Genomic DNA, 23,100 nt, shown 5'->3' on the forward strand with positions numbered 1-23,100 from the left:
GGTCCAGTGCTCCATACCTGCCCTCCTCCCAGCCCGGGCCCTGCGAGCGCCCAACCATGGGCTCTCCACTTGTGCCCCTAGATTTGCCCAATGCCCACGGGCTAGCTGTGGACTGGGTCTCCCGGAACCTGTTCTGGACGAGCTACGACACCAACAAGAAGCAGATCAACGTGGCCCGGCTGGACGGCTCCTTCAAGAACGCGGTGGTGCAGGGCCTGGAGCAGCCTCACGGCCTGGTGGTCCACCCACTGCGGGGGTGGGTCCGACGCCTGGGGCTGGGGGGCTCGGGGGGAGAGGCTGGGCAGGTGGGCAGCGGGAGACCCTGACGCTGCCACTGTCGGCCCCACCTGCAGGAAACTCTACTGGACGGACGGTGACAACATCAGCATGGCCAACATGGACGGCAGCAACCGCACCCTGCTCTTCAGCGCCCAGAAGGGCCCTGTGGGTAGGAGCCTGCCCTGCCTGTGCCTGTAGCCCTCCCCCAAGTCCCCGAGCGTGAGACGCTCGCGGGGCCCTTGCACCGTCCCAACCTCGGTGACTGTCCAGATGCCCCTTCCACGAACTCTCACCCCTGCCCCCCGCCCTCCTGGTTCAGGCCTGGCCATCGACTTCCCTGAGAGTAAGCTCTACTGGATCAGCTCCGGGAACCACACCATCAACCGCTGCAACCTGGACGGCAGCGGCCTGGAGGTCATAGACGCCATGCGCAGCCAGCTGGGCAAGGCCACCGCCCTGGCCATCATGGGTGAGGGCCCGCCGCGGGGAGGGCAGGCCACGCACAGATGACGGCCTTGGGGCTCCGCGGGCCTCACCGCCTCCTGCCTCCCCAGGGGACAAGCTGTGGTGGGCAGATCAGGTGTCGGAGAAGATGGGTACCTGCAACAAGGCCGACGGCTCGGGCGCCGTGGTCCTGCGCAACAGCACCACGCTGGTGATGCACATGAAGGTCTATGACGAGAGCATCCAGCTCGGTAGGCGGCAGGGCTGGGGCGGGGCCTGGAGTGCAGAGCGGGCAGCGGGGCTGGGGCAGGGGTCTGGAGCTCAGAGGGGGCAGCAGGGCTGGGGCAGGCCCGGAGCTCAGGGCGGGCAGCGGGGCTGGGGCAGGCCCGGAGCTCAGAGGGGGCAGCGGGGCTGGTGGGGCCCAGAACTCAGGGCGGGCAGCGGGCAGGGCAGCGGGCCGGAACGGAAGTGAGAGGCCTTGGCTGCACCCCCCACCGTGGGCTCCTTTTGCTCCTTCCCATGACAGCCTTGGTCACCGGCCCTGGGAGGACAGAAGACCTGGGAGCGGGGTGGGTGGTAGCCCCCACCAGGCCCAGGGTGAAGGTGGTGACCGTCCCGAAGGCCCCCTGACCCTCTGTCTGCCTCTCACCCCCACCCCCCAGACCACGAGGGCACCAACCCCTGCAGCGTCAACAACGGCGACTGCTCCCAGCTCTGCCTGCCCACGTCGGAGACGACGCGCTCTTGCATGTGCACGGCCGGCTACAGCCTCCGGAGCGGCCAGCAGGCCTGCGAGGGTCAGTGCGCGGCCTCTGCTCCCCCACCCTGGCCCACACCGCGGGCAATGCTGCATTCCTCCGGCGCCCTTGGGTGAGGTGTCTGAGAAGCCCCCACGCGGCTGGGCGCCATGGGAAAACCCAGGGAGTGAAAGCCCCGTCCCTGGCTCTGCAGGGGGCCAGCACGGAGGGGAAGCTGGACCGTGGCGTGGCTCTGACTGTCCAGTGCCCACCCATAGCAGGGTTTTGGGGAGCTAGATGCCAGCCTCCTGGCAGAGGTGTGCTGTGAGCTGGGTTTATAGGAAGAATGAGTAGCATTGGGACGCACGGCCTGCAGGAGAAGGTTCTAGGCCCACACAAAGGGGAAGCTAAAGCCGTGCCCCAGCCCAGTGCTGGAGACTGTGCGTAGGGCCCTGAGCCCAGAGCGCTGGGCTGGGTGTGGGAAAGTCCTGGTGATAAGGCGGTGAGGTCGGGAGGGCGGGGCTCCTGCGGGTTCTCAGCTGGTGGTGCCTGGAAGTGGTGTTTGGGGAAGATTAAGCTGGCGGCAGCAGGGGAGCAGGAGAAACCAAGGCAGTTAGACCAGTTAGGAGGCTTTGGGGTAATCCCAGGGTGAGCAGCAGGGTCTGGGCTGAGAGTCAGAGGCGTTTCACGAGCCCCTGTTGACTGATTTATGGGCCCCTGGGAACCTCCGCCTTTGATGTGGGCACGGCAGGGAGGCAACGTTGAGGCTGCGGAACTTCGCAGAACTTCTCAGAGCCTTGAATGTGTCCGTGCACACCAAGAATTCTTCAGGCACGGACTCCAGCATTCAAATATCAGGAACATTAGACTATTAGAAATAAGCACTTCTAGTAAGCAACGTTAGGAGTAAATATGCAAGCACGGCCTGTAGCATTCGGGTTTTTCCCTCACTGGGGCCCCTTTGGGCGTTCATTTGGGGCCAACCTGCATGAGAGGATAAAGGCAAGGGAGGGCTAGGGCTACGCGGGGAATGGAGGGCTGGCAGCAAGCAAGGTGCTGGGAAGGTTTCTGGGTGTTGGAGAGAGGGTGTGGCCTGGACCAGTCAGAGGGAGGACAAAGAGGAAGCTAAGGTCAGGCGGAGTGCCAAGCTGAAAATCTAGATTGGAGACGTCCCATCCTGATTGTCTGAGCCTCCCCCAGGGCCTCTGTGGGGAGCCGCCCGCCTTGTGTTGTAAGGGCCAAGTGAGGGGAGAGAAAGCCGCGTCTCTGCTGCCCCCTCATGTCCGTGAGAGGTCCTGCAGGCACTCGCCCTCTAGCCAGGAGGACTTTCTTCAGCAGCGCCAGGCTCTGGGTCTCAGACACCTTTGGGTCAGGGGCGATGGCTGGGGGGAAGATACCAAAGAGGAAGCAGAGAAGAGCGGTGTGAAGGTAGCAAGAGCCAGGCTTCAAGGAGCGTCGCGAGGCCCGTGCCTGAGGGGTCATTGCCTTTCAGGCGTGGGCTCCTTTCTCCTGTACTCCGTGCATGAGGGAATTCGGGGAATCCCCTTGGATCCCAATGACAAGTCAGACGCCCTGGTCCCTGTGTCAGGGACCTCGCTGGCTGTTGGCATCGACTTCCATGCTGGTGAGACATTGGGTGACGGGGGATGGCGGGACGTGACCCAGGAGCTTGGGGACCTGCACTGGCCCCCAGCACCTGACACCTGCTGCATGATTCTGGCCCCTGGTCTTGCCCCCGCCACACCGGGTATCCTCACGTGGGCACCTCCACTTGCAGAGAACGACACCATTTACTGGGTGGACATGGGCCTGAGCACCATCAGCCGGGCCAAGCGCGACCAGACCTGGCGAGAGGACGTGGTGACCAACGGCATTGGCCGTGTGGAGGGCATCGCAGTGGACTGGATCGCAGGTGGGTGCTGGGGCGCCTCAGAGGGGATGGGAGAGGAAGTCGGCAGGGACAGATGGACAGCTGCAGGGGTCCCTGGGGCTGTGTGCGTGCCCCCCACCAACCTCCCTGCACCCCACTCCCTCCGCAGGCAACATCTACTGGACAGACCAGGGCTTTGACGTCATCGAGGTGGCCCGGCTCAATGGCTCTTTCCGCTACGTGGTCATCTCCCAGGGTCTGGACAAGCCCCGGGCCATCACTGTGCACCCGGAGAAGGGGTGAGCAGCTGGACGGGCTGGCTCGGGGCCAGCCCTGGCACTTTTGTGATCTGGGTTCTCACGCCCGTCCCCTTCGTCTCCACACACAGGTACCTGTTCTGGACTGAGTGGGGCCAGTATCCGCGCATCGAGCGCTCGCGACTGGATGGCACCGAGCGGGTGGTGCTGGTTAACGTCAGCATCAGCTGGCCCAACGGCATCTCCGTGGACTATCAGGTTTGGGCGTGACCATGGAGCCGGTGGGGAGAGCCCCGGCCAGTGAGAGAGCAGAGGGCAGGGGCCCAGCTCCCACCCAGAGCAGGACTCCTCTACCCCAGAGGCGACGTGCAGAGCAGAGGGACCCGGGGGACGGGCAGGGGTGAGTGGGGAGAGCAGGGGGTGGGGGTCCCGGAGTGAGGTGGCATCTGTGCCCGCAGGATGGGAAGCTGTACTGGTGCGACGCCCGCACCGACAAGATCGAGCGCATCGACCTGGAGACGGGCGACAGCCGCGAGGTGGTCCTGTCCAGCAACAACATGGACATGTTTTCCGTGTCTGTGTTTGAGGACTTCATCTATTGGAGTGACCGGTGAGGGCTGCTCTTCCGTGTGCCGTCCTCACCCCGTCCCTGCCCTGCGCGCGCCCCGCTCACGCCTCTCCCTGCCCCCAGGACTCACGCCAACGGCTCCATCAAGCGCGGGAGCAAGGACAACGCCACCGACTCCGTGCCCCTGCGAACCGGCATCGGCGTCCAGCTCAAAGACATCAAGGTCTTCAACCGCGACCGGCAGAAAGGTGTGAGGCTGGCGCTCTGGGCCAGGGCCAGAGCGACAGGGGCTGGGAGAGAAGGTGGAGCCTGGAGGGGTGCCCTCCAAAGGCCTGAGAGACCAGGAATGGGGGGAGGGGAGAGGCTGGCGACAAGGGCTGATCTGGGAGTTGAGGGATGAGGGCCTGGAGGGTTGACTGAGCTGGGGATGCTGAGGCAGAGCAGGCGCCAAGGTCAGGGTCCAGGTGACAGGAGCACCAGAGAGCCCCTCCCCCAGGCAGACCCTGCCCCCTGTGACCTCCCCCTCCCCCCAGGCACCAACGTGTGCGCCGTGGCCAATGGCGGGTGCCAGCAGCTTTGCCTGTACCGGGGTGGGGGCCAGCGAGCCTGCGCCTGCGCCCACGGGATGCTGGCGGAAGACGGCGCGTCCTGCCGGGAGTACGCCGGCTACCTGCTCTACTCGGAGCGCACTATCCTCAAGAGCATCCACCTGTCGGACGAGCGCAACCTCAATGCACCTGTGCAACCCTTCGAGGACCCCGAGCACATGAAGAATGTCATCGCCCTGGCCTTCGACTACCGGGCGGGCACCTCCCCGGGCACCCCCAATCGCATCTTCTTCAGTGACATCCACTTTGGGAACATCCAGCAGATCAATGACGATGGCTCGGGGAGGACCACCATCGTGGAGAGTGAGTGCCCGGGGGCCGGGGGGGCCGCCACAGACTCTCACAGCCCTCCCCTGCCCCACATCCGAATCCCACCTGCCGCACTGTCCCACAAAAGTGGCAGTCCAGCTGCGCTGAGCCCGCTGTCAGCTACATAAAAGTCTCCTTATTTGGAGTCGCTGTTGCCCAACCCCCCTCCTCCCTTGTCATCCCCTCCCCCATTCCTCCAGGGATGCCCAGAGTCAGGCCAAAGTCTGGAGCCCAACACTCACAGCTCCGGCTGCAGACACAAGCTGGGGTTCCACGCTGGCCCCTTAGGATCTCAGCAACTTGCACAGGCTTGCTTCCCTGGTCAAGCCTGGGTGTGCTGGGCTGTGTAGGGAGACGGGCTCCCCACCCCAGCTCCGGGCAGTCGAGCTCAGCACCAGGGGCCAGTGCGGGTGCACGGGGAAGCAGTCGCAGGCTTAGACTGTCATCCAGGACGGCCCTGGGCTCCTTGGGAACTGCTGTTTGTGTCCACTCCCTTTCCTCCTTGGGCTCATTCATTCATGCATTCAGCTGGACCATAGCAGTGAGCTGGGTAACAGTGGGGGGGCCAGACCCGGCTCAGCTCCAGCCTCATCCCAGCCGGGTCAGGAGAGTATCCCGGCCGCCCCTCGGCCCAGGCCGTGCTGCAGACTGCAGTATAGCACACAGGCCCCTCTTAAAACCTACGGCCATGCTGTTTGAGAGGCACAAAGAGCTCCCCCATCCTCTGGTTCATTCCCCAAAGGCTTGCAACAGCCAGGGCTGGACCAGGCCGACGCCGGAGCCTGGAACTCCACCCAGGGCTTCCACGCGGGTGGCAGAGACCCACGCTGTTGAGCCATCCGTGCTGCTTCCCAGGGTGCACTTGAGCAGGAAGCTGGAATCGGAAGCAGAGCCAGGACTCAGACCCTGGCACTCTGATAACAGGGGTGTCTTAACCCCTGTGCCCAGCGCCTCCCTGCCAGCACTCCCATCACCCTGCTGCTTGAAGGCAAGAAAACCCCTGGTCTCTTCCTGGCATGAAGCTTTCAGGCCTGTCTGTCTCCTTATACATTTTTTTTTTTTAATTTGTAAGTCAGATTATAAACAGGAGGGAGAGACAGAGAGAGAGAATTTTCCATCCACTGGTTCACTCCCCAGATGGCCACAACCGCCAGGGCTGAGCCAGGATGAAGCCAGAAGCTTCATCTGTGTCTCCTACGTGGGTGGCAGGGACCCAAGCACCTGGGCCATCTTCTGCTGCTTTTCTCGGGCCGTTAGCAGGGAGCTGCATTGGAAGTGGAGCAACTGGGATACAAACTGGGATGTTGGCATTGCAGGCCTACTATTTAAAAAAAAAAAGTATTTTTAAAAATTTATTTATTCAAGGCACCGCGGCTCAATAGGCTAATCCTGCACCTAGCGGCGCCGGCACACTGGGTTCTAGTCCCGGTCGGGACGCCGGATTCTTTCCCGGTTGCCCCTCTTCCAGGCCAGCTCTCTGCTGTGGCCCGGGAGTGCAGTGGAGGATGGCCCAGGTGCTTGGGCCCTGCACCCCATGGGAGACCAGGAGAGGCACCTGGCTCCTGCCTTCGGATCAGCGCGCCGGCCGTGGCGGCCATTGGAGGGTGAACCAATGGCAAAAGGAAGACCTTTCTCTCTGTCTCTCTCTCTCACTATCCACTCTGCCTGTCAAAAAAAAAAAAAAAATTATTTATTCGAAAGAGAGAGTTATACACACAGAGATTTTTTTCATCCTCTTGTTCACTCCTCAAATGGTCACAATGGCTGGGGCTGGGCCAGGCAGAAGCCAGGAGCCAGGAACTCCATCCAAGTCTCCCATGTGGGTGCAGGGACCCAAGCACCATCTTCTGCTACTTTAAGCAAGCACATTAGCAGGGAGCTGTATTGGAAGAAGAGCAGTCGGGACTTGAACTGGCGCTCAAATGGGATGCCGGGGCCTCAGACAAACAGCCCAACCCACTGTGCCACAGCTCCGGGCCTCACGCTCTTGGTTCTATAAGCAGAGTTAAGATGTCTACTTTCCTAACCAATCAGGGTCAGAGCCTTGTTAAGTAGGACGCTTCCCCAGACAGCCCAGGTCGGATCTGATTTACTGAAACCCAACATGAACTCAGCTTGGCTGAGCTCCAGCAAAACACAACCCCTACCACCGAGGCAGGCTGAGCCCATAGAGGGGGCAGGGGGCAGGAGGCGGACTGTGGGTGCGCTGGAGGTCGGACCTGGGCGCCCTACACATCCACACCCTCCCTCCCCCTTCCAGCCTGGGGGGATAGATGCCCCCGGCCACCCCACCCCCGCCCCCTCCTGACCCCCAGTTTCTCCCGTGCCTTCACAGACGTGGGCTCCGTGGAAGGCCTGGCCTATCACCGTGGCTGGGACACGCTCTACTGGACAAGCTACACGACGTCCACCATCACCCGGCACACGGTGGACCAGAGCCGCCCAGGGGCCTTCGAGCGTGAGACAGTCATCACCATGTCTGGAGATGACCACCCGCGGGCCTTCGTGCTGGACGAGTGCCAGAAGTGAGCAGCAGGCCGGGGGAGGGGGCGCCAACAGGGCCACCCGGGGGTGCGGGGGCAGGAGAGCCGGGCGCCAGCCCACATGCCGCCTGCCCCTGCTGTGTGTCCTGGGGTGAGCTGCACACCCCCTCTGGGCTTCAGTTTCCTCGGCTGTGACAGGAGGATAATATTCCAGTTCCCCAAACCAAGGGGTGGATGGAGGGCTGTGGTGGAGGCACCTGGCTTTGTGATTGAGTCACTCGTCTGAGAGCCACGTTCCAGGCCTGGGGTAGCTGCTTTTGGGCCTCAGAGTGCAAAGTAAGGCAGAGAACTCCACTGAGCCCAGGTGGCTGTATGGCTGCCGGGGGCTCGGCCAAGCCCCTGATGGGGGTGGTGGGGAGTCACACAGGAGGGCAGCAGCGAGGGCCGGCCCAGGGCTGCCCACAGCATCGACCAGAGGCAGCCTGGAGGCGGGGACTGGCACCAGGCCTGCCGTGATGAAGATGAGTGCAGCCCAGACAGGGGCGCGCCTTGAGCAAAAGCCAGGACGAGGCAAGGCTCAGGCGGAGGGGCCGGCAGGGGGACCTCCCCCACGCCGCCAGGCACGGGGAGCTGGCAGCAGGTCACGCGGCAGTCAAGGGCACAGCCAGGAAGAACGTGGGAGGAAGATCCCTTGGGTGGGTGTTCTCCAGCCCCCTGGGGTCCGCCTGCTCTGCTCTCCCACAGGGGCAGCCCCCGGCCCCTCCGAGCAAGGGGCCACCCCCTCGCCTTAGCAGTCCTGGCCCAGATGTGAGCAACACTTTTTTCCCCCTGATTCAGCAGCCCTTGGAATGTTTTCAAAAAGCTTTACTAGGAAACTAAGAGACAAACAAAACTCCAAAGCAGCTACATAGAAACGGCGAGTGTGCCCAGCCCTGGCCCAGCCCGCCCGCCCGCCACCGCCGAGCCAGCACAAGGCCCCTCTGTTCTGCCTGCCTTGGCCCCGTGTGTGGTGGGCACGGCCAAGCTGACAAAGATCGAGACTCACCTGCCCTGACCCTTGGTGACCGCACCTGTCCCCCACGGGTCTAGAGCCCCTCCCCCCGCTGCAGAGCGGCCATTGCAGGTTCCCTGCCTGTCTCCTACCCCCTCCCAGGAGCAGCCCAGCCCCCGAATGGCCCCCTGCCCAGTTCCTCTCTTCTGAGCCCAGGAGGTTCTGCCGGGCATTTAGCATGTGGCTTCGAGAATCAGCCAGGTGCCAAGGGCCCAGTGGGGACACAGAGAGCCGAGGGCCCTGTCTCGGGTGTGTCTGATGCGGCTCCCGCGAGGCAGCAGGAGCTTCGTGGCTGCATGCCGGGGACCTGTCCCTGCTAGACGTGTCCTCACACTGGTGGTACTGAGCCCTGCTCCACAGGGTCACTGGAATACACTGAGGCTGGGGCGGGGCAGCCCCAGGGGAATGCTGGGAAAGTCTGGGAGCAGGCATCGTGGGAGAATTGCACGGAGCCAGCCTGGCCCCAGACAGAGAGGCTCGAAGGGCCCCGCTCCCTCCCGAGCTCACCCTGAAGCTGGCACTGGGGCGCTGGTGGCCCCTGGGGGCGCACAGCAGGGTGGCAGGATGGCCTGTGGTCCTGGCTGCTGAACCCCTGGCCCAGGAATGCTTTCCTCCTCCCCCTCCTCCTCCCTTCCCCCTCCTCCCAGGGAGTTGTCCCAGACCCCAGCACCAACAGTCGCATCCCACATATAAGTTTGCCATACCAGGGGTGTGGACCAGCACATCCGGTCCAGCCCTGGCGAGTCAGGGAAGGGGCCTGCCGTCGGGGTGCTCTCTTGAGGCAGCTAGAAAGGGTTGTCCCCTCCCTCCCAGCTCCCATGGTGTTTCCAGGAGCCAGCAGGAAGCCGGCCCTCCCCAGCCTGCGTGCAACCTTTCCCATAGCACAGCTTCTTCCTGGCGTGCGCGCTGGAGCCGCTGAGGGGCAGGGGCTGGGAGGCGTGGTCATTGCTCTGAAGGAGGTGATAGCCTGGGGAGAGGTGTGCCAGCAGCAGCCTGAGGACTGACCTGTGCCCAGCACAGCTGAGGGGCAGGGGAAGGAGCGGGGCCCGTTGGAGCACTGGCAGATGAACGAATGCAAGTGGCTTTTGGGCCCTGGGTGGTTCTCAGCTCCAGTGTGCCCGAGGGTGGGGGGGTGCCGGACGGTGCTGGCTCCCCTGCCAGAACCTAGTGTGCAGCTCTGGGGTCAAGGCCCAGGCCTCGCCATCCAGTGCAAGTGAGCTGAGGCCACGCTGTGACACCCACTGGGTGACCACCCCCGCGGTCTTCCACATGCGCCCCTCGAGCCTCGCCCCACCCCCAGAGCACAGCCAGCTGCGCCCTCACCCCCTTTACGGAGAGGAAGCCACGGCTCAGGGTGGGGTCTCGGAGAGAGTGAGAGGTACGTTCGAGGTCAAAGCTGGGGCTCGACCCCAAGTACGTGGGGGCCCTGAGAAGGGATTCTGGGGGCTCACCCTGGTGCGCCCTGCACGCAGCCCTGTCTCCCTGGTGACTGGGAAAGGGCCGGCTTCTTCACAGAGAGAGGCGCGGTCACCGCTGTAGCTGTGGAAGCACTCCAGGTGTGCAGCCCGTATGTCCTTAGCCCGCTCGTGTCCATCCCACAGCCTCTTTGAGGAACAGGCACATCATCCTCCCCACTCCACAGAGGAGGAAACTGAGGCTCGAGGCAGTTCAGGAAGGTGTCCAAGGCCACCTCTGTGCTAAGTGGCAGAGTCAGGACAGGACCCCCAGAGTCTACACCATGTCTCATCTCAGCCAGCACAAGCGATCACGTCACTGGGGCTGTGGGGTGTACATGCACTGCGTGTGTGGCAGCCTGGCCCTTCCCAGACTGCTCATCCCATCCTGAGGTTGCCTCGCACTCCGGCCTGGGGCACGTCCTGGACTTTGCCGTCTGTGGCCGACTCCCCGGCTCTGACCCCGGTCCCTGGGCCCCTCCCCCTGCAGCCTGATGTTCTGGACCAACTGGAACGAGCAGCACCCCAGCATCATGCGGGCAGCCCTGTCCGGCGCCAACGTCCTAACTCTGATCGAAAAGGACATCCGCACGCCCAACGGCCTGGCCATCGACCACCGCGCCGAGAAGCTCTACTTCTCTGACGCCACCCTGGACAAGATCGAGCGATGCGAGTACGATGGCTCCCACCGCTATGTGAGTCTGCGGGCTACATGAGGGGGAGGCCAGGGCAGGGGCCAGCTGGTCGACCGAGGGGAAGCCTGCCTGGGCCCAGAGCACCAGGCCGGGCGGCGTGTGGCATGGTGGGAACAGTTGGGAGCGGGTGAGAAGCCCCACCCGGGTCCTGGATGGGCTTGGTCTGCTCAGCGGTGAGACCAGGGGGAGGTGGCATGCGTGTGCATGTGCATGTGTGTGCATGTGTGTCAGTGTGTGTGCGCGTGTGTGTGAGTCCTTCTTGGCATCGGTAACGGTGCTTTTTCTGCAGGTGATTCTGAAGTCGGAGCCAGTGCACCCCTTCGGGCTGGCTGTGTACGGGCAGCACATCTTCTGGACGGACTGGGTGCGGCGGGCCGTGCAGCGGGCCAACAAGTACGTGGGCAGTGACATGAAGCTGCTGCGTGTGGACATCCCCCAACAACCCATGGGCATCATCGCCGTGGCCAACGACACCAACAGCTGTGAGTGGGGCCGCCGCCCCCAGCCTCGCTCTCCTGCCCACCTCGCACACCAGCCTCGTCCAGCTCTGCGGGGCTTCCGTTGCACACACACAAGCCTGCCTGGGCCCAACGCTCCTACCCAGCCCCCTAAGACTTCTGTGTACGCACCCAGAGACTGGGCTCATGCCTGGGCCCATCCACCGGAAGCAGTCGCTCCTGCATACCTTCCAGCTTCATGTTCTTGGACACCCTGTCCCCACACCCATCATTTCCCTACCTGCAGTCACACACACACCCCAGAACCTGCTCAGGCACAGCATGCCAAACACTACCCACCACCCCTGCATGCCCGTCTAGCTGCACCTGGCTGACCACGCCTCATGCACACTCCTCACGTGTGCCCTGGACCCTCCAGCACCTACACGATCTCAAGGCTCACTAGCATCTCCCCAAAGCACCCCTCAAAGTCCACGGAACCTCAGCAGGAGCACCCACGTCCTCTCCCTTCCATCCCCCGCATCCTGGCTGGCCAAGCACCACTGGGCGTGCATGAGCGTGCGGGAGGGAGGTCCAGGGAAGCAGCACCACTGGGCGAGCATGAGCGTGCGGGAGGGAGGTCCAGGGAAGCCGGGTGTGTGGGCGGGGGGTACACAGAGGACACTCTGCAGCCCGTGGTCACTCCATCCCTGCTCAGGCGAGCTCTCCCCTTGCCGAGTCAACAACGGGGGCTGCCAGGACCTGTGTCTGCTCACTCACCAAGGCCACGTCAACTGCTCGTGCCGAGGGGGCCGCGTCCTCCAGGAGGACTTCACCTGCCGAGGTGAGAGGGAGGGAGGAGGAGGCTTGTGGGAGGCAGCTTCCTGGCCAGGAAGGGCCCTGGCTCATGGCACTTCCTTCCCTTCCCCCTCAGCCATGAATTCTTCATGCCGGGAGCAAGACGAGTTTGAGTGTGCCAACGGCGAGTGCATCGGCTTCAGCCTGACGTGTGACGGCGTCTCCCACTGCAAGGACAAGTCCGATGAGAAGCCGTCCTACTGCAGTAAGGCGCCTGCTCCAGCCCCCACCTCCTCCGGCCCCCAGCCCCTGGGAGCACGAGGGTGGTGCAGTTCCATGGTCTAGGTGTTTTGGGAGCCCCTGGGAGGACAGAGCCACCAGCAGCCTGCACCAGGCAGCCCCGCCCCCAGCCGGCTGCTGACCCGCCCCTCCCCCACCCTCGCAGACTCGCGCCGCTGCAAGAAGACTTTCCGTCAGTGCAACAACGGGCGCTGCGTGTCCAACATGCTGTGGTGCAACGGGGCCGACGACTGCGGCGACGGCTCTGATGAGATCCCCTGCAACAGTGAGTGCGCCCCGCCCCGCCCCCAGGCTGGGCCAGGCTCTGAGGGCGGCGCTGGGCCCTCCCTGTCCCCACGGGGAGAGAGGCCTCTGGCCTAACGGTGCGGGGCCTGTGGCGTTCCAGAGACGGCCTGTGGGGCGGGCGAATTCCGCTGCCGGGACGGGTCGTGCATCGGGAACTCCAGCCGCTGCAACCAGTTCGTGGACTGTGAGGACGCCTCGGATGAGATGAACTGCAGTGCGTGAGCCTCCCCTCTGCCAGCCCTGCCTGCCTCCCAGCCCCTCCCGCCTCAGGCCCTTCTGCACCTGCCCCGTCCCAGGCCGCCCCGCCTCCCTCCCGCTCCCGGGCTCTCCCGGGATTCATGAGGGGCAAGAAGGGCACACAGAGGCTCCTAGGACTGGCGGCTGCCCCAGGGTGCCTTAGAGGAGCCAGGTGGCACCCATCACCCCCCACCCCGGCAGGTGCGACCGACTGCAGCAGCTACTTCCGCCTGGGCGTGAAGGGCGTGCTCTTCCAGCCGTGTGAGCGGACGTCACTGTGCTACGCGCCCAGCTGGGTGTGTGACGGTGCCAACGACTGCGGGGACTACAGTGACGAGCGCGACTGTCCAGGTCAGCCCCGGGCACCTGTGCGGTAGGCACTGGCCCCAAGGCTGCAGGCGCCTCCCTCACACGTGCCTCGCCCCCGCCCCCGCCCAGGTGTGAAGCGCCCCAAATGCCCCCTGAATTACTTCGCGTGCCCCAGCGGGCGCTGCATCCCCATGAGCTGGACATGTGACAAAGAGGATGACTGCGAGCACGGCGAGGACGAGGCCCACTGCAGTGAGTGCAGAGCACCTGGGGCCGGGCTGGGCCGCAGAGCACAGAACCATGGGGGGGGCCCCCTCCGAGTCCCTCCAGGAAGCGCCCGCTGTGGAGAAGGGCACCAAGGCCATCGGCCCCTGCCCGCGGCTCAGCTGCTCTGGCTCCAGCCTGGGGCCCCATCCCCCAAGTCCTGCCGAGCCCCAACGGCAGGGGCCCCAGGGACCTCTCCCACCCTCTCTGTCCCGTCTCACCGTGGTTTCCCATCCCCAGACAAGTTCTGCTCCGAGGCCCAGTTTGAGTGCCAGAACCATCGCTGCATCTCCAAGCAGTGGCTGTGTGACGGCAGTGACGACTGTGGGGACAACTCAGATGAGGCGGCTCACTGTGGTGAGGGCCGGGCGGGACCGAGCCGGGGAGGCGCCCCGGGGGAGGGACAGACCCCCACCCCACGCCCCTGCACGGCAGAGGGCTGAGTCCCTTGCCTGCCCCTGAGTCTCCCTGGTTCCCTGATCCCCGCCCCGCAGAAGGCAAGACGTGCGGCCCCGCCTCCTTCTCCTGCCCGGGCACCCACGTGTGCGTCCCCGAGCGCTGGCTCTGCGACGGTGACAAGGACTGTGCTGACGGCGCTGACGAGAGCATCACAGCCGGCTGCCGTGAGTGGCAGGGGCCACCGTGAGGAGCGGGCGGGCAGCGCAGGGCCAAGTCCCACTTTGCAGATGGGGAAATTAGTCAAGGAACGGGAGGTGCTGCAGCAGGCGCCCAGCCTCCCTGCCCGGGGCTCAGTCCACTGTCGCCACTGGGGCCGCGGGAGGGGCAGGGCAGGGGAGGGGCAGGGCAGGGCAGGGGCAGCGCTGAGGGAGCCGTGTCCGCCGCTGTCCCCAGTGTACAACAGCACGTGTGACGACCGGGAGTTCATGTGCCAGAACCGTCAGTGCATCCCCAAGCACTTCGTGTGCGACCACGACCGTGACTGTGCCGACGGCTCTGATGAGTCCCCGGAGTGCGGTGAGCCCCCAGGCCTCCGTGGGAGGCGCCTGCGTGCATGCGTGCATGCGTGCGAGGGCCGCGCCCAGGGCTCCTGCCTCACCGGCCTCTCCCCCACCCCCAGAGTACCCGACCTGCGGCCCCAGCGAGTTCCGCTGCGCCAACGGGCGCTGTCTGAGCTCCCGCCAGTGGGAGTGTGACGGGGAGAATGACTGTCACGACCACAGCGATGAGGCCCCCAAGAACCCACACTGCACCAGCCCAGGTGGGCGCACGCTCCCCGCCGTCGCTGCCGCGCGCGCTCCCCGGTGCCTGCCGCCCCGCTGACCTGCCCCGCCCCTCTGCAGAGCACAAGTGCAACGTCTCCTCGCAGTTCCTGTGCAGCAGTGGCCGCTGCGTGGCCGAGGCCCTGCTCTGCAATGGCCAGGACGACTGCGGCGACGGCTCAGACGAGCGCGGCTGCCATGTCAACGAGTGTCTCAGCCACAAGCTCAGCGGCTGCAGCCAGGACTGCGAGGACCTCAAGATTGGCTTCAAGGTGTGCCCGGCCCCGGGGCTGGGCGCTGCGCTTCACCCCCATACCCGGCCCCGATGCCCGCGCCCGACCCCTCATGCGTTCGCTCAGCCAGTGTTTGGTGCGAGCGTCTGCCGTGTGCAGGGCCCTGGGCTTAGGGCTGCCTGCCTCCCCCTGGCCTCTGACCTGCAGCATCCGGGCGGGAGACCCAGACCCCTGCTGCGTCCCCAGCTCAAGATCCCTGTGCCCACAGTGCCGCTGTCGCCCCGGCTTCCGGCTGAAGGACGACGGCCGGACGTGTGCGGACGTGGACGAGTGCAGCACCACCTTCCCCTGCAGCCAGCGCTGCATCAACAGCCACGGCAGCTACAAGTGTCTGTGTGTGGAGGGCTACGCCCCCCGGGCCGGCGACCCCCACAGCTGCAAGGCTGTGACCGGTGAGACGGGCGCTTGCGAGGCGGGTAGGGGAACCAGGGCTGCCAGAGGCTGCCCCAACCAGGAGCTGAGGCCCGGATCCTCTGTCTGCAGACGAAGAACCCTTCCTCATCTTTGCCAACCGCTACTACCTGCGCAGGCTCAACCTGGACGGCTCCAACTACACGCTGCTGAAGCAGGTGCCCAAGCCCCGCCTCCTCACCCAGGACAGCCTCCCCCCGGCCCTGCCTCTCCCCCAGTCCTGCTTCCAAAGCCACCCTGCCCGGGCTCCCGGGGCCCCTGCTGCCATCAACTCACTCCTTCCACTCTCCCCACTCGGCACATTCAGGGCCTGAACAACGCGGTGGCCCTGGACTTTGACTACCGAGAGCAGATGATCTACTGGACAGACGTGACGACCCAAGGCAGCATGATCCGAAGGATGCACCTGAATGGGAGCAATGTGCAGGTGCGGTGAGGGCGGCGCTCCTCCGTGGGCACCCCTCAGATGCACACGGCCCCCGCCCACCCGACTTCCTGCCTCCTTTCCTCACTGCGTCACTGCGTGGGTCTGCTCCATGTAGCTTCTCCCTCTCCTGCAAGCCCTGAGCCCAAGCTCCTCCCCCACCGCCATCCCCTGATCTCCCTGGCTCTCCGAAGTCCTGGGGCCCCAGGCCTGACCGCCCTTACACCTGTGTCCCTGGCACTGCGGGCTCCTGTGTGTCCTCACTCATGTGCGGGCCCCTTTCCCAGCACCCCTGCTGGTGCTCGTCCCACACCAGGCCAGGGCTAGGCGCCCGCTGTCCTCCCAAAAAAGCTGGGGAGGCTTCCGTGTCGGGGAGCCTGAGCCTTTGTGAGGTCACCCAGAGCCCATCCTCCTCTGCCCCTGCCTGCAGGTGCTGCACCGGACAGGTCTCAGCAACCCTGATGGGCTGGCTGTGGACTGGGTCGGCGGCAACCTGTACTGGTGCGACAAAGGCCGGGACACCATCGAAGTGTCCAAGCTCAACGGGGCTTACAGGACAGTGCTGGTCAGCTCTGGCCTCCGTGAGCCCAGGGCTCTAGTGGTGGATGTGCAGAATGGGTATGTGGCCAAGGAGGGTTGGGGGAGCCCCCAAAAGCCCGTGGTAGCCTCAGGCCTGCAGGCTCACTGCCCTCCTACCTGCCAGGTACCTGTACTGGACGGACTGGGGTGACCATTCCCTGATCGGCCGGATCGGCATGGATGGGTCTCGCCGCAGTGTCATTGTGGACACCAAGATCACGTGGCCCAACGGCCTGACACTGGACTACGTCACTGAGCGCATCTACTGGGCTGACGCCCGCGAGGACTACATTGAGTTTGCCAGCCTGGATGGCTCCAACCGCCACGTGGGTCAGTGTGCCAGTGAGGGCCCCTGCTCCCAGCAGAGCAGGCCCAGTGGGTCAGGGGCTGAAGCAATGGCAGGGGCAGAGGGGGAGGGGTCAAGTTTTTGAGACAAGAGAGTGGTGCAAAAGCCAGAAGGCCTGGTCTGAGGACACCACTCACCAGGGCGCTCCCTCTGGACCCCAGCTCTGCTGGGAGGCAGAATGAGAGGCCCACGCCCATGTACCCTTCTGAGCAATGGCGATGGGCAGCCCGGGAGGAAGGGCAGCGCCTCTCCCTTCCTGGCGGGAATCGGGCCCCTCTGAGGGCCAGAGCACACCATGCTTGAATTCCAGCTCGGCCGCTTGTTGGCTGTGCAACCTTGGGAAGTCACAGAACCATCTGGAACTGGGGCTCACGCCCGCTTTGCAGGATTGTGGTGGGGGTGAAGGAGGTCAAGTGGTCACCCTGGGCTGAGGCCTGCCACGCCTGTGTCCCTGCTCCCCGCAGTGCTGAGCCAGGACATCCCGCACATCTTCGCACTGACCCTGTTTGAGGACTACGTTTACTGGACCGACTGGGAGACTAAGTCCATCAACCGAGCCCACAAGACCACGGGCGCTAACAAGACGCTGCTCATCAGCACCCTGCACCGGCCCATGGACCTGCATGTCTTCCACGCCCTGCGCCAGCCGGATGGTATGCGAGCAAGGGGTGGGAGCAGGCACAGGTGCTCAAAATGGAGCACCATCAACTTCATGCCAGCCTGGTCCAACCCCAGGGTCTTGTAGCAGCAAGGCCCAAGCCCAGTCGGGCAGCAGTGGGGAGAGGAGTGGAGGCAAGACCCACAGGCAGGCAGCTGTGGTGGGGGAGGACACAGATGGTGCAGGGGTGCAGGACTGTGGGTCTGGGGACCTTCAGAGGGGCCTCTCCTGTCTCCGGCTTCAGCTCCCTCCTGAGAGAGAGAGGCAGGACTTAGTCCCAGGCCACCTCCGCTCAGGAGGAAGTGGGCTGGGCAGCCTTTGGAAGACCAAGACATGTCCCTAGCGCCTGCAGGGACAGTGGCCATAAAGGAGACCCAGGCACCTGTCACTCAGCCGCTCTCTCCCCGGCAGTGCCCAATCACCCGTGCAAGAGCAACAATGGGGGCTGCAGCAACCTGTGCCTGCTGTCCCCGGGCGGGGGCCACAAATGTGCCTGCCCCACCAACTTCTACCTGGGCGGCGACGGGCGCACCTGTGTGTCCAACTGCACGGCAAGCCAGGTGAGCCTCTCCCCGAGCTCTCCCCACCCAGCACCTCCAGTCCTGCTCAGACCCCAGCGCCCACTGTGATGTCCCCACGCGGCTGACTTGTCCACGCTAACACCCCCACGTTTCTTGCCTACCTCTTGTCTCCCCACAGCAATACTTGTACACCTGTCCCCTCCCAACAAACATCTCACGGCCTAGCCATTACCCTCCCTTGCCAGCACCTGCCCCCCAAGCCCTGACTTCCACCCCCACCCCGACGCCCCACAGACCCTGCCTGGGCCCCCTGCACTTGTCATGCCCTCGCCACCCCTGGGAAACATCCCGGCCCCTCAGAACAAAACCTTCTGAGCTCCCAGGGTCCCCACCAACCCCTCTTGCCCCACTGCCCTCCAGTTTGTGTGCAAGAACGACAAGTGCATCCCGTTCTGGTGGAAGTGTGACACGGAGGATGACTGCGGCGACCACTCCGACGAGCCCCCAGACTGTCGTGAGTGCCCCGGCAGGGGGACTGGGGAGGCTGGCGGTGGCGCCGGCCACACCCACCCCAGCTGCTCTGACTGAGCCCTGCCTTCCCACAGCCGAGTTCAAGTGCCGTCCAGGTCAGTTCCAGTGCTCCACAGGCATCTGCACAAACCCCGCCTTCATCTGTGACGGGGACAATGACTGTCAGGACAACAGTGACGAGGCCAATTGCGGTAAGGGGCTGCCCAGCTCCCCGCCTCCTTCCCGCCCCTCTCCAGGATTTCCAAAAGCACGGGCGGGGTGTGGGGGTGGATCTCCTCTCGACGCCCTGAGGGAATGGGTGCCCGCCTCCACCCCTTGGCCACCCTCCTGACGCGCCCCCTCCCGTCCCCACAGACATCCACGTGTGCCTGCCCAGTCAGTTCAAGTGCACGAACACCAACCGCTGCATTCCCGGCATCTTCCGCTGCAACGGGCAGGACAACTGCGGTGACGGCGAGGACGAGCGAGACTGCCGTGAGCGCCCGGGCGGCCGGCGGGGGGCTGCAGGGACTCGCGCTCCCAGAAACCCTCCATTGACTTCCTTAGATGGGGCCGTAAATTATATTGGGTGTAACTTGGTTGGCTCGTAAAAGCCATCATGCTTGGCGTAAAAATATGCAGGTCCAGACAACAAAAAAGCACCAGCTTCGGACATAAACTGACTCCCCCACCCCCACCCCCCCAGAAACTGCGGGCAGGACCAGGGCAGAGTGGGGGTTGGGAGAGGGAGAGGACGGCCACTGTGAACTGGGCTGGAGGACGGAAGGGGAGGGTGCTCATCCTCTCACCCCGCCCCCCGCAGCCGAGGTGACCTGCGCCCCCAACCAGTTCCAGTGCTCCATCACCAAGCGCTGCATCCCCCGGGTCTGGGTCTGCGACAGGGACAACGACTGTGTGGACGGCAGCGATGAACCCGCCAACTGCAGTGAGTGGCCCGCACCCCCGGGGCCCCAGGAGAACCCCTGCGCGGCCGCCCCAACCCCCACCCCCGCGCAGGAGGCTCAGCCCCGCCCGTGCCCTGCCCTGCATGCAGCTCAGATGACCTGCGGAGTGGACGAGTTCCGCTGCAAGGACTCGGGCCGCTGCATCCCTGCGCGCTGGAAGTGCGATGGTGAGGACGACTGCGGTGACGGCTCCGACGAGCCCAAGGAGGAGTGCGGTGAGCCAGCCCCCGACCCATCCCACTAGGGGCGGCGGGCAGGGCCGGCCTGCCTGCTCACAGCCTCTCTGCTTAGCCCTGGCCCTGGCCCAGCCACTGTGGGGCTGGCACAGAGAGGCCCAGCTGGGGCTTACTTTCCCAGATTCCAACCTCATCCCCCACCCACCCACCTCCTAATTCCCGCCCCTGCCCCCACCCACGCCTCATAGGTCTACCCCGCGGGGTCAGCTCATCTCCCCGCCCCAGAGCAGCTGCCCAGCCCCCGACATCCCTCCTGCCCCAAACCTCCTTAGAGAACCCATATCTCAGAACCCTGCCTGGGCTCCCCACAGCTGACCCTCAGGAGCTCTCTCCCTGCCGACTAAGCCCACCCGATACCCCCAATCCCGCCTCCCTAGGCCACGCCCTCCAGGCCACGCCTCTCCCTCTCCCAACCCCCACCCTTCCCTGGTCCTGCCCTCCAGGCCACGCCCATTGCGCTCCCTAGACCACGCCCATCTGAGCTCCCTCTCAGCCCCCAATCCCTCCTCCCTAGACCACGCCCTCCCGGCCGCGCCCACCGCAGGCCTTCCCCCGCCCCGTCCCGCCTCCCTGGACCACGCCCTCCCGGCCACGCCCACCTGAGGCTCTCCCTCCCCCGTTCCGCCGCCTAGACGAGCGCACCTGTGAGCCCTACCAGTTCCGCTGCAAGAACAACCGCTGCGTGCCGGGCCGCTGGCAATGCGACTACGACAACGACTGCGGGGACAACTCCGACGAGGAGAGCTGCAGTACGTCCCGCCGCGCGCGCGCGCCCCCGCCCGCAGGCACCGCCTCCCGGGCCAGGGGGCGCAGGAGCCCCTCCCGCCTCGCCCCTCCATGCTGTGTTTCTGAGTTTGTGCCATTTCACCTCATCTCATGTTTCTCTCCATTTTCACACTGTCCTCTCGGGCTTGCAGAGGTAGGTGTCTCTGACGCGCCTGTGCTCCTACCACACCCCTGCCTCTGCCCCGGAGCCCGCCTGCCCCGTGCCTTCCTCTACTGGCCTCTCCCAGACCCTGGTGCTTGTCTTAGTGGTCCTGCCCCTCCCCCCACCCACCCACAGTCTGTCCTGAAGGCAGGCCAGGGACCCAGGCCCTCTGCTCTGTGTCTGTCCCCAGCGGGGTAAGCGTGAGCACCCTCTGTGCCTCCAGCCGGTCCCATGGGAACAGCCGGCTGGCGGTGCCCAGGATGCTCCAGCATCTTGGTCACTGTCCGGTCAGCTGGGGCCCCTGAGGTCACAGGAATGGGCCTTGGGCTCGGGAGGCTCCCTCTGCGAGGACTGGAGCTGCCTCAGAGGCGAGGCCCCATGCCCACCCTCCTGGGGCCTCTCTCCCCTCTCCTTCCCCCAGCGCCGCGTCCCTGCTCCGAAAGTGAGTTCTCCTGTGCCAACGGCCGCTGCATCGCCGGGCGCTGGAAGTGTGACGGGGATCATGACTGCGCTGATGGCTCAGACGAGGTGGGCGGGGGGGCCCACGGGAGGGAGGAGGGCACCTCAGAGGAGTGGTGGCCAGGGCCCCGGCGGAGCCCGGAGCTGACCAGGCTGCCCGCTGCCGTGCCCACAGAAAGACTGCACCCCGCGCTGTGACATGGACCAGTTCCAGTGCAAGAATGGTCACTGCATCCCCCTGCGCTGGCGCTGTGACGCCGATGCCGACTGCATGGACGGCAGCGACGAGGAAGCCTGCGGCACTGGCGGTGAGCGCCCCACCTCTGTCTTGCACTGGTCACGCGATGATTTTTTTTAGCACTTACATACTTTTTATGTATTTTATTTAAAAGGTAGAATTAGAGAATGAGGGAGGGAGAGAGAGAGATCTTCCATTCACTGGTTCACTCCCCCAAATAGCCACAATGGCCAGGGGCTGGGCCAGGCTGAAGCCAGGAGCCAGGAACTCCATCCGGGTCTCCCACATGGGTGCGGGGGCCTAAGCACTTGGGGCATCCCCCCACTGCACTAGCTGGAAGCTGGCTCGGAAGTGGAGCAGCCAGGACTCCGGTCGGCACTCCTATAGGATGCCAGTGTTGCGGCAGCGGCTGAGCCCGTCCCACCACAGCGCTGGCTCCTGTGCAGCAAATGTTACTGAGCACGCAGAGTGCACCAGGCTTTGTCCTGAGTGCTGGCAATACACTTCAAAACACTCAAGGAAAAAATGGGTTTCAAAAACAATCTTGTTTGGGTGCAAAACATTGAAATCCATGCATAGATTTTCCTAATATGCCTTTTCTGGGAATGTTTGGAAGACCCGCGGTAAGCCGTAAGCAAGATACTGGCTGCTGGCTGCCTTCCTGGAGAGGCTGTGCCCATCAAGCAGGAGTCTTCGGGCTCTGTGCACCTGGCTGCCTAAAAAGCAAAGTCCTGCCCACTTCCCTATCCTGGGGCAGGGAGTCCACCCCTGCTCCTGGCTGAGCCTGTGCCGGAGGAGGTGGGGGCTTGGAGCAGCAGCCCCTGCTGTGATGGCGGACAGGCACTCGACCTGAGTCCCCTCCTCCAGCCCAGGGCTGCTCCTCTGCACCTGCCACTACCACCAGAGAAGGAGCATGGGTTCCCAAAGTGGGGCTTGTCCCCTACCCCTGGCTACCCCAGGGGCAGTTTCGCCCTACAAGGCCTGGGTCCAGTCTGCTGGTGCCCGCTGCTTTCCTGATGACCCCTCCATGGAGGGCGGGGTCCGGGCAGGACACTGCCCAGTGCCCACACTCACAGCTCATTCTGGCGTGCAGTGCGGACCTGCCCCCTGGATGAGTTCCAGTGTAACAACACCCTGTGCAAGCCCCTGGCCTGGAAGTGTGACGGCGAGGACGACTGCGGGGACAACTCCGATGAGAACCCCGAGGAGTGCGGTGAGATTTGGGGGCAAGGGCGGGGCTCCCAGGTCGGGATCCGGTTCCCAGGCTCCCCGGGACTGATTCCAGCTCTGCGCCCTCCTGGCCACTGCAGCCCGGTTCATGTGCCCTCCCAACCGGCCCTTCCGATGCAAGAACGACCGTGTCTGCCTGTGGATCGGGCGCCAGTGTGACGGCATCGACCACTGCGGGGACGGCTCAGACGAGGAAGACTGCGGTGAGCAGGGGCTGGTGCGGGGGGGAGCTGCACAGGGCTGAGTGTGCATCTGGGGCACGGACTCACCAGGGAAGGCGGGGATCCATTGCGGGGAGCCTGGAGGCCCTTCCCTGGGAGAGAAGCAGGTGCCTGCCGGAGGCTTCCTGAGGCTGTGGATCTGCAGGCGGAAGCCGGAATCAGTGCTAAACAGTTTCCCTGGCGAGCTTGACAAACAGCCAGCCTGGGACCTCCCAGCTTCTGCGGGGTCTCTGGGGGAAGAGGGGCAGTAGCAGGGCCTGAAGCCCCGCCCCTCCTCAGAGCCCCCCACGGCCCAGACCCCCCACTGCAAGGACAAGAAGGAGTTCCTGTGCGGGAACCAGCGTTGCCTCTCCTCCTCCCTGCGCTGCAACTTGTTGGACGACTGCGGGGACGGCTCGGACGAGGAGGGCTGCAGCATGGGTAGGACGCAGCGGGCACCGGGCTGGCGGTGGGCGTGCTGGGGGAGGAGCTCGGGG

General features: G+C 64.7%; 1 protein-coding gene across 1 annotated transcript in view; it reads left to right on the forward strand.

Moving 5' to 3' along the window:
* The window catches only part of LRP1 (LDL receptor related protein 1), a 74,976-nt gene that overhangs the window by 46,571 nt on the left and 5,305 nt on the right, over positions 1–23,100 (forward strand). Inside the window, exons 30-73 of the mRNA XM_051832985.2 lie at positions 82–256; positions 354–448; positions 599–748; positions 834–974; positions 1,386–1,520; positions 2,953–3,084; positions 3,238–3,372; positions 3,500–3,629; positions 3,719–3,845; positions 4,046–4,197; positions 4,279–4,403; positions 4,689–5,066; positions 7,408–7,597; positions 10,551–10,755; positions 11,045–11,237; positions 11,911–12,036; positions 12,127–12,255; positions 12,436–12,555; positions 12,676–12,789; positions 13,014–13,163; positions 13,251–13,373; positions 13,626–13,742; positions 13,880–14,008; positions 14,238–14,360; positions 14,464–14,604; positions 14,687–14,877; positions 15,107–15,290; positions 15,382–15,467; positions 15,617–15,736; positions 16,164–16,351; positions 16,437–16,642; positions 17,123–17,311; positions 17,728–17,876; positions 18,258–18,351; positions 18,443–18,559; positions 18,723–18,842; positions 19,171–19,293; positions 19,402–19,527; positions 20,181–20,297; positions 20,898–21,004; positions 21,111–21,243; positions 22,267–22,386; positions 22,484–22,606; positions 22,904–23,044. Of these exons, the coding sequence (XP_051688945.2) occupies positions 82–256; positions 354–448; positions 599–748; positions 834–974; positions 1,386–1,520; positions 2,953–3,084; positions 3,238–3,372; positions 3,500–3,629; positions 3,719–3,845; positions 4,046–4,197; positions 4,279–4,403; positions 4,689–5,066; positions 7,408–7,597; positions 10,551–10,755; positions 11,045–11,237; positions 11,911–12,036; positions 12,127–12,255; positions 12,436–12,555; positions 12,676–12,789; positions 13,014–13,163; positions 13,251–13,373; positions 13,626–13,742; positions 13,880–14,008; positions 14,238–14,360; positions 14,464–14,604; positions 14,687–14,877; positions 15,107–15,290; positions 15,382–15,467; positions 15,617–15,736; positions 16,164–16,351; positions 16,437–16,642; positions 17,123–17,311; positions 17,728–17,876; positions 18,258–18,351; positions 18,443–18,559; positions 18,723–18,842; positions 19,171–19,293; positions 19,402–19,527; positions 20,181–20,297; positions 20,898–21,004; positions 21,111–21,243; positions 22,267–22,386; positions 22,484–22,606; positions 22,904–23,044 (6,369 nt within the window). The remainder of the gene's footprint in view (positions 1–81; positions 257–353; positions 449–598; positions 749–833; positions 975–1,385; positions 1,521–2,952; positions 3,085–3,237; positions 3,373–3,499; positions 3,630–3,718; positions 3,846–4,045; positions 4,198–4,278; positions 4,404–4,688; positions 5,067–7,407; positions 7,598–10,550; positions 10,756–11,044; positions 11,238–11,910; positions 12,037–12,126; positions 12,256–12,435; positions 12,556–12,675; positions 12,790–13,013; positions 13,164–13,250; positions 13,374–13,625; positions 13,743–13,879; positions 14,009–14,237; positions 14,361–14,463; positions 14,605–14,686; positions 14,878–15,106; positions 15,291–15,381; positions 15,468–15,616; positions 15,737–16,163; positions 16,352–16,436; positions 16,643–17,122; positions 17,312–17,727; positions 17,877–18,257; positions 18,352–18,442; positions 18,560–18,722; positions 18,843–19,170; positions 19,294–19,401; positions 19,528–20,180; positions 20,298–20,897; positions 21,005–21,110; positions 21,244–22,266; positions 22,387–22,483; positions 22,607–22,903; positions 23,045–23,100) is intronic.

This window comes from Oryctolagus cuniculus, chromosome 11 (assembly GCF_964237555.1).
Source record: "Oryctolagus cuniculus chromosome 11, mOryCun1.1, whole genome shotgun sequence".
Lineage (NCBI taxonomy): Eukaryota > Metazoa > Chordata > Mammalia > Lagomorpha > Leporidae > Oryctolagus > Oryctolagus cuniculus.